At 37.9% G+C, this 19,012-nt stretch overlaps 1 protein-coding gene across 1 annotated transcript in view; it reads left to right on the forward strand.

Annotated features, from left to right (window-relative positions):
* Window positions 1-19,012, forward strand: part of LOC124787768 (dynein beta chain, ciliary-like) — an 834,683-nt gene that overhangs the window by 440,286 nt on the left and 375,385 nt on the right. Inside the window, exons 38-39 of the mRNA XM_047254657.1 lie at window positions 4,764-4,965; window positions 7,503-7,571. Coding sequence (XP_047110613.1) covers window positions 4,764-4,965; window positions 7,503-7,571 — 271 coding nt within the window. The remainder of the gene's footprint in view (window positions 1-4,763; window positions 4,966-7,502; window positions 7,572-19,012) is intronic.

Consider the following 19,012-nt stretch of genomic DNA (forward strand, 5'->3'; position numbering starts at 1 on the left):
TTCAGTTGTTAAGCCATTTCTAAAACCAAACTGTACATTTGACAGCAAATTATGTGAATTTAAATGCTCCAGTAACCTTGTATATACAACCCTCTCATTAACGTTAGCAAACACTGATGGCATAGAAATAGCTCTATAATTGTCAACATTATCCCTGTCTCCCTTTTTATAAAGTGGCTTCACTACCGAGTACTTTAATCGGTCAGGAAACCGACCACTCCTAAAGGAAAAGTTACAGATATGGCTAAGTACTGGGCTAACATACATGGAACAATACTTCAGTATTCTGTTAGATACCCCGTCATATCCATGAGAGTTCTTGGTCTTTAGTGATTTAATTATTAACTCAATCTCCCTCTTGTCAGTATCATGGAGGAGCATTTCAGGTAACAGTCTCGGAAAACTTTTTACTACAAGCGCTATATGATTCCCTGTTGGGACTAGGTTTCTATTTAGTTCACCTGCTATATTCAGAAGGTGATTATTAAATGCTGTACATATATGTGACTTATCAGTAACACGGACATTCCCACTACGCACTGATTCTATATCCTCGACCTGTCTCTGCAGACCAGCCACTTCCTTTACGACTGACCATATGGTTTTAATTTTATCCTGAGACCAAGCTATTCTATCTGCATACCACATACTTTTTTCCTTCCTAATAAATTTTTTAAGCACCTTACAATACTGTTTGTAATGGGCTGCTGCATTTAAATTGTGACTGTTTCTAACGTTTTGATATAATTGCCACTTTGTTCTACAAGATATTCTTATCCCTTTAGTCAGCCACTCAGGCTGCCTGTTTGTGCCAGTACCCTGTTTTGAACGTTCTAATGGAAAGAAACTTTCAAAGAGCACGAGAAAAGTCTTGAGGAAAGCATTATATTTATTGTCTACTGTATCAGCACTATAAACATCTTGCCACTCTTGTTCCTTGATAAGGTTTACAAAAGTCTGTACAGCAACAGGATCAGCTTTCCTAAAAAGTTGGTAACTGTATTTAGCATGTGTTGCAGGACAAAAATCTTTTAGACTTAAAATTTGTGCATCATGATCTGAAAGGCCATTCACCTTTTTGCTAACAGAATGCCCTTCTAGTAATGAGCAATGAACAAAAATATTGTCTATGGTTGTTCTACTGTTCCCTTGCACTCTCAGTGGAAAGAATACGGTTTGCATAAGATTATATGAACTAAGGAGGTCTACCAGCATCCTTTTCCTTGCACAATCACTTATACAATTAATATTTAAGTCACCACATATAACTAACTTTTTGTATTTCCTATAAAGTGAACCAAGAACCTCCTCGAGCTTTAGCAAAAATGTTGTGAAATCGGAGTCTGGGGATCTATAAATAACAACAGTAAGAAGTTTAGCTCCATTAAATTTAACCACACCTGCACAACATTCAAACACCTTTTCAGTGCAGTACTTTGAAACATTAATTGACTCAAATGGGATACCGTTTTTCACATACATGGCTACTCCCCCACACCGCAAAGAGCTCCTAGAAAAGCTGCCAGCCAACCTGTATCCTGGTAAAGGAAGCCTCTGAATTATCTCCTTATTTAAGAAGTGTTCAGATATACCAATAATTTCAGAGTCAACATCTATAAGCAGTTCACTAAATTTATCTCTAATACCTTGTATATTTTGATGAAATATACTAATTCCCTCATTCATCGGATACCTAAGCTTTGTCGAAAGTGGTTTCTTTGTTAGAGAGACTTCCCTTAAGCAGGAATACCTATCAGCTGACTTCAATCTAAAAAAGGTACAGCTCTAACACCCACAACTACCGGAATTTTCCCATGAGTGATCCCACCACCCCCACCTATGCTGTCACCTATAAGCTGTGCCAACCTCCCCTTTCCATACCTGTTGAGGTGGAGGCCATGTCTAGTGAAACCCGTCCTGCTGATAGACTCCACCGACACCACTGAAATGTGACTCATGCCTTCTGTCATCAGCACACCCCTAAGTTTCATGTTATTATGCCTGACGGCTGTATTAAGATGAGGCCGATCGTGACGCTGAAACAGTTCCACGAAATGCACATTCGTGTTGCCAGTCTGAGTGGTTATCTTTTCCAGGTCACCATCTATGTCATACTCCCCATCCCTATCAATACTATTACCAGCCCCACCCACAATCACTACCTGATCCTCTTTAGTAAAATCCCTACATAACCCCCCTATGTTAACAGTCACCTGAGCCAATCCTGCATTAGGCTTCACAATGCTGGTGACCTGGTACTCACTCCCCAAAACCTCCTGCAACTGCTGGCCTACACCTCTACCATGAGAACTACCTAACAGCAGAACCTTCTTCTTTCTCTTAGACTTTGCAACTGTCCTAGCCACAGTAACTGCTGAGGTCTGCTGCATACTTCCTACATCTACAGCTACTAGAGACTTCTCTACACTAGACTCTGACAGTTGGTCATATCTACTACAAACACCAAACTATCTGAAAAGCTCCTTCTCCTAGCAGATCTCTTGCCAACAGCCAGCTCCCATTCCCCAACCCCCTTCTCCCTCCTCATCCTATCTAGCTCCTCCTGCTGCACCTGAAGGGCACAGATCTTACACTCCTGCTCCTCTATCAACTTACTCTTGCTACATAACCTGCAGTTCCAGGAGAGGATCTCCCCAGAATGCCCACTGGCTTCCCCACTGCATTCCCCCCAGTGAAAATACTTCGAACAAGTCTCACACCGCAATCCACTACTCACAAACCTACGGCAAAGCCCACACTTCTCACTCATGGTAAAATTTTACAGTTATTGAAACAAGAAAACAACTTTGTCTAAGTTCCACTACTACAATAAGAAGATGTTAAAAACTTACTACAATAATCACAAACTTGCTCTACAAGGGAAGTAACTACTATTATTGACAGTATTAATCAACAACAAATGAGAATATAACAAAATACTAACACAGAAAGAAAATCAAACGTCTAATGACACAGTAACGAAACTGAAAGCAGTTTGCAAAAATTTCTTCTGAAGTTATTTCACCGGAAAACACCAAGAACACCGATTGAAGACTACTAAAGTTCCTAAATAAACTACTATATACAAACAATTAATTAGTACTTAGCTTTCGATGTGCCGCTACAGCTGCAACTGGTCAGTGCGGAATGTAATCACGGGTAAAAGGTTAAGTTGCTCGATACAAAACACTCACAAATATCAGGTCACAACACAAGAAAGGCAGAGGTGAATGAAGAAACCACTAATAAGTCACTTATATAGTAAATATTATCACAAAAACCGTTAAAATATATATCTGAAACCTAAAAATAGATGAAAACTTAGAGAGCGATCTCACACGTAGTCACGCGCTTATGATGTCACACCAAAGAGTGGCAGACGCTCGCTTATCTTTCAGCACTAAATCTGCAGTTGATCATACTGCTTTGGTGAGGGACTTACTTTCCTTCACATATAATATCAATTGGAAATATTAATTTGCAACCCAATTCCAAAACATTTCCAACAGCAGACTTGACATTGAACCCTATCTTGAATAGTTCAGACTATGATCCCAACTTGATCCACCACCACTACCTCAGAATCACCCCCTATAAGCCTTCAAAGAATTCCTCACATCCAGCATTGCTTCACGATCCTTCCTTAGGTCTCTATAACATGACCCAAACCTGTCCTCTGTAGAATTCCGGGGTCTATGTTTCCTAAAAGTTGATGACCCCATCATTATCCTCCCAGCAGTACATCTGCTGTTTGCTGAGTTGTTACCTTTACTGCTTAATTTATCAACATCCTAAATGTTAGACTTAGAAGTTTTTTTCAGATTCTGCTTTTGAAATTTCTGTAGATTGCTTAATATACAGAAGCTATGAATTTAATGATGAAAATAATTTCATGATAGATTGACTGTTTAATTGGCCTGCACCTTGAGGGTGTTTCATTGGAAAGATAACATCACAGAAGAGAGGATATTTCCCTTTTTCTACATGCAGAGTAGCTATTTTCTCTGTCACTGAAAGAAAATTCCACTTATGCTGCACATTCATGTCTGCAAATCAAAACAGTGACATCTGCCCAATGCACACTTTCTGTTTATCTAGTGACACATTTCCTTTTACTAATATTTTATTTAGATTAGCAGTGTCTTTAGAAACGTTGGTACTCATTCTGCTGTGTCTCTATGGATTCATTACCCTACTCTCCTTTATGATTCAGCTTATTTTTCAAACATATATAAGTCTTGTGTTCTCCTTTCAAACTTGTCGACTGTAGCAACTACTGCTTCACATGGAAGAAATGTATGTCCTGGCAGTTGTGCAAGGATTTGTTTCTGCTGCTAGTAATACTAGTTACATTAGCTTGAACACTTGGTAAATCTGACATACTTCACTCACTACCAGAATAACACAAGCTATGTTTTGCCACTGCAACAATGCCAATTAGAGCTCTAGTTTGGGGTGAGCCCTTTTTACACTCAGGTGTGGTAACTTCGGAATCATGTACTTAAAGACAAACTGTAACCAACAGAAAGAGACATAGTCATGATATTCTGTAAACTGTTTGCAGGCAGAGTCAGGATGAGTGCTGTGTGTGAAACTTATTTTTGATCATAGGTTGGAATGGGCCTTCTGTCATTGAGCCACTGAGTTACAGAATGATGCTATGTAAATTTCTTCTTAACTGAAATTATATGTATGAAACTTGTGAACAAAAGTTAGAGTTTATTGAAGCACCTGTTATTTATTTTCTGATTTTTTTGTTGCAGACCCTGTGCAATGGTGGTTCCTGACTTTGAGCTGATCTGTGAAATAATGCTTGTAGCAGAAGGGTTCCAGGATGCCCGTGTACTAGCTCGAAAGTTTATTACATTGTACACTCTATGTAAAGAACTTCTTTCTAAGCAGGATCACTATGACTGGGGTCTTCGCGCAATTAAATCAGTGCTTGTTGTTGCCGGCTCCCTAAAGGTAGGTTATTTTTGGTGTATGTAAGTAAATTATGCTTCCTCAATGTTTTTATGAGTTCATATATTAAGTTATCTATAATGATTAGTGTTTTTAACAGCCTTTTTTGTGCAACAGTTATTCCTGGATGGAATGATATGCACAATAATGGAAAGGCAACCACTCACTCACAGCTGACTGATGTGTTCCACATAGAAACACGTGACAAAAAACAGTATTCACATTAACTTTCGAGCTCTTGCTCTTTCTCTAGCAAAAGTACATGCATTCACACACACAACTACACAGACAGCAAAATGCACATGCCAATGACATTGTCTTTTTTGTGGCAGACAGATAAATCAATGTTTTAATACAGGTGCTGCTCCTATTACCATTAAACATAACAAGAATTTAGAGCTTATGTAAGCGCTCACCTTTGGTTTTTATGCATATCGGTTTTTACTCACATTACATTAAACTGCAAAATTTCAAACATGTTTTTAACTATGAATCTGATGCAAGACATGTTCTAGTGATAAAAAGGATGAGGGGCAATAGACTGAATGTTCTATATCCACACCATGCAAAGATGTAAAAATTGAGACATATGAGTCCTCATGAGATAATGGTATTGAGGCATCATCCATAGATAATATTTAGCAGATCAAGGAACTTGGCCATTATGCCTAATATTGGTAGGCTGGAGTGCCCAGCTTACCACATCCTATAAGATGACCACTGCAAGTCATAGGCAGTTTGATTGTTTCACGAAGCCTCTAGTAATGCACCTCAGATAACACAGGATGGCTCATGGGATTTATTACATTTTTACTAGATTATTGTAGGGTTTAGGATTGTTGACAACAATATAATTTATAGATAACTGTTGTACACACAGTAACAGTACTGAAATGCCAAACACTGTTCTGTTTCTAAAAAATCACATCATACAAATGGCTACCATCATTTGAAGTGCATTGCTGAAGACTTTCACTGAAGCTCCTCATCAAGTTCTCAATCATTTCTTGAGAAATTCCCTCTATCTCTTTCTAGATTGTAGCTTTCTTCTGATCAGTATTGTAAAATTGCTGTGAAGAAACTTTGTTGTTGAGATGACCCCTCGGAAAAACCATGGGTTCAAAGAATGGGTAACATCACCAATCATAGGACATTACTGAATGGTGAGAGCAATCTATATGAAAGCAGTACCTCAGTGTAGTCATTGAATTATGGGCTTGCTGAAACTGTATTGCATTTAGAATGTAGTGTCCACGCAGCTGTGAATGGTCAGCCATTCTTGTCTTCCAAAAAATATGGTCCAGCTATGCTAATGGATTATCCAGTAGCACAACAGATGATGACCTTTTGCCTGGTTTGTGTCCAACTAATATAAAAGTTTTGTTTATTGACAAACCAATCCAGACGAAATTTTGCCACATCACATATCACAAGATTTGCCAGAAAAGCATTATCCTGGTCAAGTCTGTCCAATAATGTTATGTAGAAAATGCACCTACTCACTTTTTCTCCCAGCCACAATTGTTAAGCCCCCTTGCAGTTTATAAGAACAAAACTTGAAATCCTGTTTCTCAATCCTTCACAAAGATGAGAAGGGATTTGTAATGTTCTGTAATGGAGGATAGATCACTGTGGGCTTTGTTACATAACTGCATGAACTCATGGGATATTTTCCAGTGTTTAGATTGTAATTTCAGATCTCTTATGCTGCACATTGGCTGCAGAACCTGTCTCACATCATTGTTTTATCCACCTTGATATTTTTCTTTTGTCTAGGTCCTGAAAATGGCTGTCTCTAGCAAGGCACATCGTGTGTTGGACAGCGGTAATGCTCTGAAAGTGAGAAGAACTCCTCCACTGCCTCAATACACACTTGTACTGGCCAGTGTCCTGTACTGAAATGAATGGCATACTTTGTAGGTCCAATTAGATGCAATAGATGGCATGAGCACATCTACACCTTAGAAGGGGGGCAGTTTAAAATGTACTAATTCCTGTGGGCCACCCAGTATGATAGAAATTACCCTGTTATTAAAGCAGGAATTGCATTGGTTACTACTTCTACTCTGCAACTGTTGAAGAAGATTGTTTAATAATCACCACTGTTATGGTCATTGAAATGAGTAGAATTTTAATGTATCCAGAATCAGATCCAAGAAATAATAATTCAGACTTTTATTCAAAGAAGGAATCTCAGCTTAGCAAATCACAGAGATACTTGCTGCATCAGAAAATGCAGAATAAGGGCAAACACATAGATTGATTTTTACCATCTCAAATGGGTGCTGTACATGAGAACCACACAGAAAATCTAAATATAGATGGGAACTGGGACCTCAATTACTTATTGTGTGTGTGTGGGGGGGAGGGGGGGGGGGTAATGTGTGGTCAGTGAATTTAAGGAATTGAGAGTCTTTGGTTTTTGTCTTGTATAATAACATAATGTTTTGAAATCCAAGTAGTTATCACAGTGTTGTGGAGTATCCTTCATTGAATTTGTATATGTATGATGCTTTTACAAACTTTTGTATGTGTTGCAGAGAGGTGATCCTGGTAGGCCTGAAGAAGAAGTTTTGATGAGAGCCCTCAGAGACTTCAATATCCCCAAGGTTAGTTCACAGCATTTTTCAGCAAACTTATGATTCATTGTAGATTGCTACTTACAGTAAAGATGTTACATTAAGTTGTGGACAAGTGTAATTAAAAGACACTTACACATTAGCATTTGTCCACAGCTTTTATTAGAAAAAGAAAGAGAAATAAACTTACATTGATTCACACAAGCAAGCACACCTCATGCACACACGACTGCCATCTCCGGCAGCTGAGACCAAAATTGCGTTCTGGTTCGAGATGCCAGAGATGGCAGTCGTGTGTGCATGAAGTGTGCCTGCTTGGGTAAATGAATGAGTTTGTGGGTGTGTTTCTCTCTCTTTCTCTAGTGAAGGCTGTGGCAAAAAACTAGTGTGTAAATGTCTTTTAATTGTGCCTGCATGCAACTAAACATGTCACCTTATGGTAAGTAGCAATCTATTTTTCCCTACATCGTTGATATTCCAGCCTGGAATTTCCATTGCTTGATTAAGATTTATTATGTTAATTATAAATGGTACATATATATTTTTTCATATTTTTAAATTGTGTATAGCTTGGAGACATTTACTATATTTTCATGTGACTGATTTTTCCCATGGTTTGTATACTTTCTGAGCTAAGGGATTTACAAAGTGAGAAAATCTTCCGGAATATTTAAGAAACAGATACATTTATCAGAAGAACAGTGAAATCAGCCATGACTTCAGTTCATAAAAAGTACCTGGTTAAAATGATTCACATCAGAAGCAACAAGGAATGTATGATTAAGATTAGAGGTCATAAACTTTGAAGTAAACCAGAAGAATCAAGAAACGAGAGAGGAAAAAACAGTTTATGAACACTATGTTGGGCCAAAGAAAGAACAACAAACAAGGAATAGAAAATACAGAGATAGCAAAAAGAATTAAAAGAGGTAAACTGAAGACAATTAAAGACTTCGAAGAAAACATTTGTGATACAGTGACAGTGTGTGCTCAGTGGGGACCTAAGCCCCAATCCATGTATTTTGAGGACAATGGGCTACTAATATTACATCCCATGCATGCTTCATGAACCGACTCAGAAGTTTCAACATCTCTGTTGTTGCTCTCCATCCCTTCTCAGCTGCCACTTGTTCAGCACACAATTTTAATTTGTTGCAATGTCTATCATAGTCTATACTCCTACAAGGAGGAGAAAAGTGTCATATCACACTTCTAAAATGTTTTAACAAAAGTAAGGTAAGACTGACAGAGCAGAAACACAGATATAAATTAAGTTCAGCTATGTCTATCTTTATGTTTTTGTAGCAAAATAATTCATCCATTAAATTTCAGGGGTGCAGCTAACAAGTTTATTTCGTATTTCCTGTGGTTTAAAATGACAGAACAAATACTGTAGCTTTTGTCTGCTCTCTCTAAAGATGGCTGAAAAATATAAGGTGAGGATATTACGTAAAGGAATAATAAAGTTTATGATGCTGCACCCTCAAAATTAAGGGATAAGTTAAGGAAGTTTGTGGGAACTTAATGCTTATTGGAAAGAATCTGATGTCTTGTTCTTAACACCAGTGTAACCTGTCATACTTGGTGACTACCAAGTTATTTTAATGTGGTGTAAGTAAAACTGCGAAGAGTTCACATGATCCAAACGTATGAATTAATAGAGGAACTTCCAGGAATGTTACCATAAGAGTGGTAGAAAGAGAAGAAACAAGAAGAGTATATCAGATTACACTGAAGAGGATGCTGTTAGATTACCATCAATGGTAGAACATTCTGTCATAATAGGTAATTATGAGAATGTAGTTTTTCTTGGAGACATTCTTGGGCAAGTTGTTTCTTGGTTTACTTGCTGCATTAGATTTGTTTTCATACACAGGCTTTCAGTGGCTTCTTCTGTCACCATCATCAGGAATTAACTGTCCTGATAATATGTTGTGTGGTATTTTCATTCAGTGATGCTTGAGATGAAGGAACATTAGTAGCATTGCTGATTCCAATATATGCTAGATAACTCAGCTTATTTACCTGTAACCTTTCATCATTGAATGCCCATTATTTGGTGACCATTAATATCCTTGAATTGTATAGCAGACATGATAAATTAATGAGTTTCAAGAAATAAAATTTATGAGAAGCCATCACCTTCATAACCATGTGACAATCAGATCTTATTTGTAACAGTGATATTTACACTTTCAGTTTCTGAAATAACCCAGTTCATTCTAGACAGGTAGAAAGTCATTAGCAAACGTCTCTCTGCAGCATTACTCCACAAGTGGCTACAATAACAAGCACAGTTTTGCTTCACAGTATTGGCCTTTCAAAACCTTCAACTAGGGTACTTTGCTGAGCATTCATCATTAGATGTTCAGTCCATGTAGCACTTGCAGGCACATGGGCTCATATTAATTTCCCTTTTGGAACAATTCTTTCAACCCCATATAAAAAGTTAAAGGTTTTCCCCTGTAATCACAAACCTCTTCTGCTTAGCATGTCATTTTTGACTACTGTGTTTCCTGAAAGTTTCCCGTGCCGAATATTATAATCTACTTATTTACACAAAAAATAGTTATTCACATTCTGCTTTATGTGTCACTTCAGATGATTTGTTAGAGAGACCTAATGAATCCTGACTTTCATGAATTACTACTACCTTATTCAAGCAATGTTATGAAATATTTTACTCTATATCACATAGACGAATTCCATTTTCTCCATTAGTCTGCAAGAACTACTGATTTTATCAGAGGTATTGATCTGATCTGACAGGATCCTTTGAACAGGGAAGGACTTGTTCACCTCCCAACTTCCAGAGATTTTCTGTAATGAACCCTCTTTAACCCTGCAGTACGTGCATGTTGTATCGTTATGGGGATAGGCGTGTGGGGGACTCTGGTCCCCCATTTGTGTTTCGTAATTACTCATTGAAATGATTATTAAATGTTATGTAGTTACTTTTTCTATGTTAGTATGTGTATAGGGATTGAAATAAAACACAAATATCCAAAAAAATATTTCAATAATTTATTTCAGAGACAGTTAACACATACGGTATGCAAATAAGGCAGACACACCCTCCTTTTTTACTTGTCTTTCTGCCTTCCACACTCATAGCAACATCCTTTGGACCTTCTCTGGGATTGTTTTGTGGTGTAACTGTTGAAGTTGTGCCCAGCAGAACATGTGCACGCTGCCGTAATTCAATGGGAATTTAAGGGACAGTAGATCTGTGAGGTTTCATCACTTCCCTGGCCAACGTCTGCAGAAACTCCGTTCTTTTGAATGGTTTACGTGTTCTAGAATTTGCTCAGTATATGGACAGTGTGTCTACTGCAGAAACATTACATAAATTATAGAAAACAACCATAGACCACCTACAAGTGTTTCGCGGCACATCATCTTTTTGAATTAGATAATCAAGTAAATCAACTCCAATCTTTGTCATTTTGTAAAAAGTTACAATTCCTGGTTTCAGTGAATCTCTTGTATCTTTATCAGTGGTATCAGAATGATGCAATGTAGATATCGAGAGAACATTTTGATTAACTTTAGGGCAGTATGAAACTATCGCACAATTCTCTTGGAAGCCAAACAAAGAAGAATATTGAGGTCCTTGCTTATTAGGTAAAAAGTCCTTGGGGATTTCCTTCTTGTTTTTCTGGAGCACTTCAATGTATGTCAATCCCTGGTCTTCTAGTAGGTACTTAGCCAGTGGTATTCTGCTGAACCAACTGTCACCAGTAATGTTACAGAGGGTCCCACTGACAGGTTCCACTAATCTCCTTACTACATCTGTAGAATTACTGTGCTTGAAAGGACCCTCTGGCTGTGTGCCAGAATAAGTTTCTCAGTTGAAAGTATTGACAGTTTTAGCATCTACCAAATCAAATGTCTTAATGGCATATTTGGTGTGCTTTTTAGGAAGGTACTGTCTGAATTGGCATTTTCCCTGAAAAGAAAGTAACTGTCATCGACAGTCAAATATTCACTTGGAATAAAGTGTTTTGAAAAATTATGAACAACATTTTCAAAAATGTCTCTAATTGGGGCTAAGTTATCAGTTTCTTTTAGTAGACTTCTGTCCCTTACATCATCAAAACGTAAATATCTCAGAAGAAATTTAAATCTTGTTCCACCCATAGTTAGGTAACGGAATTCTAAGTCGTTTCCTCTAGAGTTATCCCAGAGCATGTTAGTGTTTTTTCTAGAACTTCTTAGGATTCCTATTAGATAGAGTATGCCAAAAAGTGCTCTTATTTAAGTCTCATCAATGAGTTTAGCATTTCTATGTCTCTGAAATTTGATTTTCAAATTTATTACATAAATATATGTGCACTTAAGTATAATTTTCTAAATGCTGCTGTCTAAGAAAAGATCCAGTAACTTATCTTCAGAAAGTATTGCTGATGCTTGCATCTTGGGGTCAGGTAGATGAGTTATATTCTCTGACCTAGTTCTCACATTTCTTTTAGGAAAAGACTTAGACCATTTTGTTTTACTGTCCTTCCCAAGATAATAGGAAATACTTACTCACTGTTCTTGTTATCATATTCATCTGCAGATTGTTCAGTTTCAGTATCACGATCATTTTCCATTAGTTGATCATCTTCATTTGAATCAGATTCTTCAGAATCAAATACGTCATTTTCATTACTCTCTGCATCATCTTTGAGCCACCTCATCCACACTTCAGGAACGGAAGACCCATCCACTCTTCTTTTCTTTGGATCTGACATCACTAACATAGTTATTTTATTCAGATTAATAAAAATTTTAAATCTTCAACAATGCACCCATTTGAAAGTTACTGAGTATGGGAACGCTGCAACTTTAAACATAACAAAAATAATCACAATGTAAAACTGCTGGGTGACAGGTGTACCCCACTCCAGGGTTAAAATCAGCTCCCCTATTTCAAAATTTTGTTCCTTAACTTATTCATTTTGTGATTTTACTCTACAACTTGCATTCTCTAGTTTTCTTTCTTTACCTCAATCTTCATTGTAGTTGGGAAGGACACAAACATTTTTTAATAGTGGTTTTTCCATAGTGGGCCCCCTTAGAACTATGATCGGCATGAATCCTCTGGTAAATGAGGCAACTCAGTAATTTTTTTTCCAAATATTTCACCACTATACTCCATCTTATGTCTATCATTTCTAAATTGAGGTCCACTGTTGATTAATTTTCTGCTAAGATTTGAAAATCGACAAACTGATTATGTGCAGTTACTATTTTCAAAATATAGGGCTGAACATATTTCAGATAACATTCCAGAACCACAAAGATATACTTCACTGCATGTAAGTTCAGTTCAGTTTCCACTAAATCCCGTAATCCTTTTTGTATAAGTTACTGCAATACTTTAAATACTGCTTGGGACAGACACTAGTTTTTACTTTCTGGCAAGATTTGCTGCTTCTTATACTTGGTTTATCCTGACTTTTTAAATTCCTAAAGTAATAAAACTTGCTCAAATACCATATGCATTTTGTAGTCCCAAAAAGTCCATATCATTCATATATCCACCAGACTAATCTTTTCACAAGACAGTGAGAAATGTAAAGTCACCACTGTTCTTTGTTTTCAGTGGTACTTCTTTATGATTCATGGAGAAATACCTGCCAGTGTTAATTTTGTTCAGCAGCCAATTCCCCCATCTCAGTAACATTATTAAAATGAGAGTCATTACGTTGGGTCCTTATAATTTTTTGAGCTCGTTGACTTACCTCTGTGTTGTGTTCACCTTTTCTTAATAAATAAATCTCAGCTTCAGCCCTTAGCACTTCATACTCTTCCTTACCAGTCCTACTTAAAGGTTAACAGGACAAGACAGCCTGTTCATAATGACCTGATCTCTTGCATATTATCTTCAGTAACAATTCTTGCAACTATGACACAGGCCTCCATAAGCTAATAATGAACTAAGTTCCTCTCTATTAAAAAGGTAAGTACTTGATAATTGGTACACTGATGATGTTTCAGTTCATTAACAGATATCAATGTGGTTTGCAACTCCACAGTGCTTCTTTTTCTGGGGGCTTGTAATCCAATTTGCCCCTTCCCATGATGTGATTGCCAAATACTAATGATCTGGATCTTTGTCATTTGGCTTAAACTGAAACTGTTCACATCGTACACTATAATATGAAGCATCAGTTGCTAATTCAAATTCTTAATTGAGTTGTAGATGATGAACCACATATGTCTTTAATGTGGCTTTATTCCACAATTTCCTTGAATAGATAAGTATCTAAATTTATCCCATATCACTTACTGCTTGTATTTTAACAAATCTATTAGAGCTGGTTTGTTAAACACTGTCCTTTGAAGAATTTCCAGTAGAACCTGACCAGACCCAAATATGAGTTTAATTGTTATCACTTTTGTGATTCCACGCATTCCTTAATTTCTCCATTGCTTTTATTCTTGTGTATCAAGCCTTGTCCCACATATACCCATCAGGCAACATCAGAAATCTGATCTGTTCCAAGGTAAAATATGATGTGTGTTGGTACCTTTTGTTCTTTAGTCTTCTTACAAGCTCTTCCAACAATCTCTAATGTTCATCCCATGAGGTGATTGCCATTTTTGATAATCTTCCCCATTATTTTAGAGGGAGAATATTCCTTCTGTGGCTGTCTCTGATAAACTATTTTTTGGGATGATAATTCCACAGTAAAGAAAGAAATATAAATAATTAAAATAAAAACAATAAATTGTTGCTGTTTTTCCCAATTGGTCAATATCTTTCGGTCTCCACCTGATTGAGCGTGTATTCATATTTTATGATACATATTCCTCCATCTGTTTTCTTTGCTATTTACAGGTATGTGTTGTAAGCACTATCAGATGTTTTGATTCTAGTCCTTGTTCTAGCATCCCTTTCAGTTTTGCTGTGACAGCTTCTTCTAGACCTGTAGGAATAGGCTAAGATTTCTGGGAGGATATCATTTGTCAGTTTTAAATTAACATCGAACTCTTGAATAGTTCCTGCTTCCTTCAAAAAGGCTTCTTTGTACCTGCACTTGATAAAAAGGTTTTCTAATGCCTTCTTTGTCTATCCAAAAGTGTGTCTTTGTTTCAGACAACTGAGTGCTTGTACTTTTTCTCAATCTTGGCCAGTTTTTAATCCAGATTTTCTTGTATTCACCCTTTATTGATTGCTGTAATTATTATCTCCTACTTTCTTTCTGTCTTCTAGATGTAGTTGGACTGTTTCCCCAGATGTTGTAGTTAATTTTATGTCCTCTTCATAAAATGCAAAGTTGCCTAGGTCTTAAACTTATTCCTACAGTGTTTCATTCCATAACATTTTTAGTTAAGAGTATGAACAATAAATTCTACAGATACTGTATTCAAGATATTGTAATGGGAAATAAGACATCTTCTTTAACCTTCTTATTGTAATGCTGTGTAATAGCACAGTCAGCCATGACATCAGGCATTTTCATTGGATAAAAGTTTGTTCTAATAACTTTTGAGTCTTTTGCACTTATTTCCACCCAATATTCTTTCGAGTGAAAATTGAGTCTGTCTCGTTAGGAAAACTGCTCCCAATTTCTTGTTATTGAAGCTTATTTACATACTTTCTTTTTGATTTGTCATTACTTTTAACTTTGAAGAAGGTAACTATCTTCTTACAGCCCCCAAATTTATCAAGATTGGTATAGTTATTGTCTGTGAATCTACTATAGAGCTTCTTCTTTGGTTAATGATTAGTTAAATGATAATTTTTTTCTTTAGTGACATTAAATTTATGAATATATTACACTTCATGATGCATTTCAGGCATGTAACCAGAGCACATTTTCTGGATTATTACCATTATCTCATTAGTCATTCTATTCTTGTGGCTGTTTAAGCCCAAATTCCATACAATTTTTCCACAGCATCCATCTACCCATTCACTAAGTGGGGTGTTCCACTGAGTGGGATACTTGACACAAAATTTAGTACTGGATGTCTTCACATTCATGTCTGTCCATCCAGATTGAGGTTTTCCACAGTTTTCCTGAATTAATAAACAAATCGCAAGATAGGTCCTCCCCATCTTTCTCCAGGCTGAGCTTGCTCTCTCTATAATGACGTAGTCATTAAAAGGCCATTAAAATCTCATTTTCTGTAGATTTGCTCATTTACATAAGATAAACACTCCTTCCTATTTGTTTCCATTCCTGTCATTTGATTCCATGTTAAGGCTGCTTTATCATTAAAATTATACTTTTGCTCTCACAGTTGTTACAAGGATGGCACTGTGAGAGCTGTTGCCTTGGTTTTTGTTTTTAGAGTTAAAATATGTAATTACAGTTATTTCTAATGTAAATACTAATTTAATGATCTGGATGTAGAAACTTCCTGGATGTTAGCATCGACAGTACAAAATAGTATGTATAATCCAAAATCAGCAATTTTAGATATAGGTTACTAAGATCAAAATAGACCTGACAAACACACACAATGATTTAGTAATGGCTGCTTTGGTTTGGACTTCGTTCATAGAGCTGTGACCAGTAGTCCTACCCATTGTACATGTGTTGTGAGTACAAATGGGCTGCTGCTGCCCATCTCAGCTGTGTGTGTTGTGTACAAAGGTCTGCAACCCCAAAGGAGTATGCATTCTTTGCACATGTGATGGCAAAGCCCACAAGTAGAAATGGCATTTTGTAAAAGACACTTGTCCAAGATATGTAACATTGATGTTGAAAAATTAAAAGTGAATGGCCATTGCATGTAAAGTTTAATTCCAGATTTTCAGAATACATCCTTGACCTCCAAAACCAGGTTTTATCCACATTAACCAATGCTGTAACTATATTTTTCAGTGTTCACAGGTTTTTTTCAAATAATCCTGTATCACTTGTCTTCTTTAATTTGCTTGTCAAGTTAACAAATGGTTCAAATGGCTCTGAGCACTATGCGACTTAACTTCTGAGGTCATCAGTCGCCTAGAACTTAGAACTAACTAAACCTAACTAACCTAAGGACAGCACACACATCCATGCCCGAGGCAGGATTCGAACCTGTGACCGTAGCGGTCGCTCGGTTCCAGACGGTAGTGCCTAGAACCGCACGGCCACTCCAGCCAGCTGTCAAGTTAAAACCCTTCTCTTCAGCTTCCTGAGACAAACTTTTTTCCTCACTCTTTTTTCTGTTTTTCAGAAAAATCTCTATAAACTTAATCTTCCCTCAGTGTTCTTGTTGTATGTTTTAAAAATCATCAATTTAGGGCTTGTCTGTTATGGCAACGAAGTGTGAGATATCACTTTTATGTTCACCACCAGTTTTTCAAATGAGATCATCAGATATCATACTCATGTTCAGAATCTTTTCACAATTCTCAGTAATCCACTAACTGAATTTTTCATCATTACCTGACAGTACCTCACAACAATGTTAAATAGGTAACACTTTCCTGATGTTTTAAAAACTTTTATCCCACTAATTATAGTAGGAAAGTTCTGGTAGAATGTAGATACTTTAGGAGTAAAGGAGACCAATCTCCAGAAATGAATAAACGTGTTATCGACAGGCACACATGAAATAGAAAGAAAACTTTCTAGCTTTTGGAGGAATTCTTTCTTGAGTTAGAGTACAAATACATGCAGAACGCCCCCCCCCCCCACCCCTCCCCCCCCCCCCCCCCCTCACACACACACACACACAAAAGGGTGCACGCTCTTGCGCATCCCTACACGACATCAGATTGATGCATAAGGCAGTTCGTTAGGTGGATTAGGTTGGAGTGATGGTTATGTCCCATGGGATAGGTGGAGGGAGAGAGAAGTAGGAGGCAGGAAAAGTGGTTTAGGGTGGGTGGCTATCACCTCAAGGGTAGGCAGCCTGTATGCTGTCTAGGAATTTGTGATGGAGGAGTGGCAGGTGCAGGTAATAGGCATGTGGTGGACAGGTGTCAGAGCTGGTGGAGTGTGGCACACTCTGACGATGAACTGGGATCCGATTTGGGAGGGGGTGGTAGGAAAGAAGAAGGGGAGGCTGATGGATAGAGAATTTGGGGACACTGTGTTACCGGAGTTTGAGACCAGGACACTTAAGGAACTGAAGGACATGTTGCAAAGATAACTCACGTCTGTGTAGTTCCTGAAGTTGGTGGTAGAGAGAAGGACCCAGATATCCCAGGTTGTGAAGTATCTGCATTTTGGCAGCTGCCGTCCCCTCCACACCAAAAAATCCCTCTCACACAACCTGGTCACCTGTAGACAACTTATCTGCATCAGTAAGAGCTGTCATGCGCAGTATACTGAAGGTCTTGTGAAGGCCTTCAGAGACAAGCACTAACACCTGAACCTACACTGCAGGCAAAGTTCCCTTGCCATATCCTCACACATCCTCAATCCTCCCCCTGCCCACGAGAATCAGCTACAAAGGTGTGCCTCCCTTGATACCAAACTTCAACCTGGACTGAAGCAACTGAACCATACCATTAGTAGCCGGCCGCTGTGGCCAAGCGGTTCTAAGTGCTTCAGTTCGGAACAGTGCTGCTGCTAAGGTCATAGGTTTGAATCCTGCCTCGGGCATGGATGTGTGTGATGTCCTTAGGTTAGTTAGGTTTAAGTAGTTCTAAGTCTAGGGGACTTATGACCTCAGATGTTAAGTCCCATAGTGCTTGGAGCCATTTGAACCATACTATTAGTAACGGCTTTGATTATCCAGCATCAAGCCCTGGAACAAGAGAAATCCTACCGAAGATCCTTCCCACACCTACTAAAGTAGTGTTATGTCAGCCACCCAACCTACACATAATCTTAGTCCACCCCTATCCTATTCCCAATCTCAACCCCTTGCCTCAATGATCATATCCCTGTGGAAAACGTAGATACAAGACTTGCCCAATCCACTCCGCCAGCATTTCCTATTCCAGTCCTGTCACAGGCTTATCCTACCCCATCAGAAGCCAAGCCACTTGTAACATGTAGGGACATAGGTGTGTTTCTGTAAACCAGCTTGGGAGAGGATTGCTGTGAAATCTTTGCAAGTTTGTTTGTTTGTTTGTTTGTGTGTGTGTGTGTGTGTGTGTGTGTGTGTGTGTGTCAGTGGCTGGGTGGGTGCAAGCACTTGTCGATGATTCAACTCATCTGATTTTATCCCGGTAACCGATACTAATACATGAAAATTATCCATGCCATCCATCAACCTAAATGTAATGACTACGTGAGACTGTAGGCTAATTCAAAGGCAGAATAACATTTTCACATCAAAAAAGTTTCATTCATTGCATCTACCAAGATCATTGTTTATTTTACACTATCTACTTACTAACTTCTTTGTGTGAATGAGCTGTGCCCAGTAATGGCTTTTGTGTCTGATATTCGAGTGTAAATGAAGCACAAGGTCATAGTTTCTTACAGCAGTCATTCTTCAAAAAGGCCCTAAACATAAAAAAAAAGCAAAAGCTCCACATTCTGGCCCTGATGGACCAATCTGAACTGACCAACCACTGTGCCATCTTC

The sequence above is a fragment of the Schistocerca piceifrons genome, chromosome 3, assembly GCF_021461385.2.
Source record: "Schistocerca piceifrons isolate TAMUIC-IGC-003096 chromosome 3, iqSchPice1.1, whole genome shotgun sequence".
Taxonomy (NCBI): Eukaryota; Metazoa; Arthropoda; class Insecta; order Orthoptera; family Acrididae; genus Schistocerca; species Schistocerca piceifrons.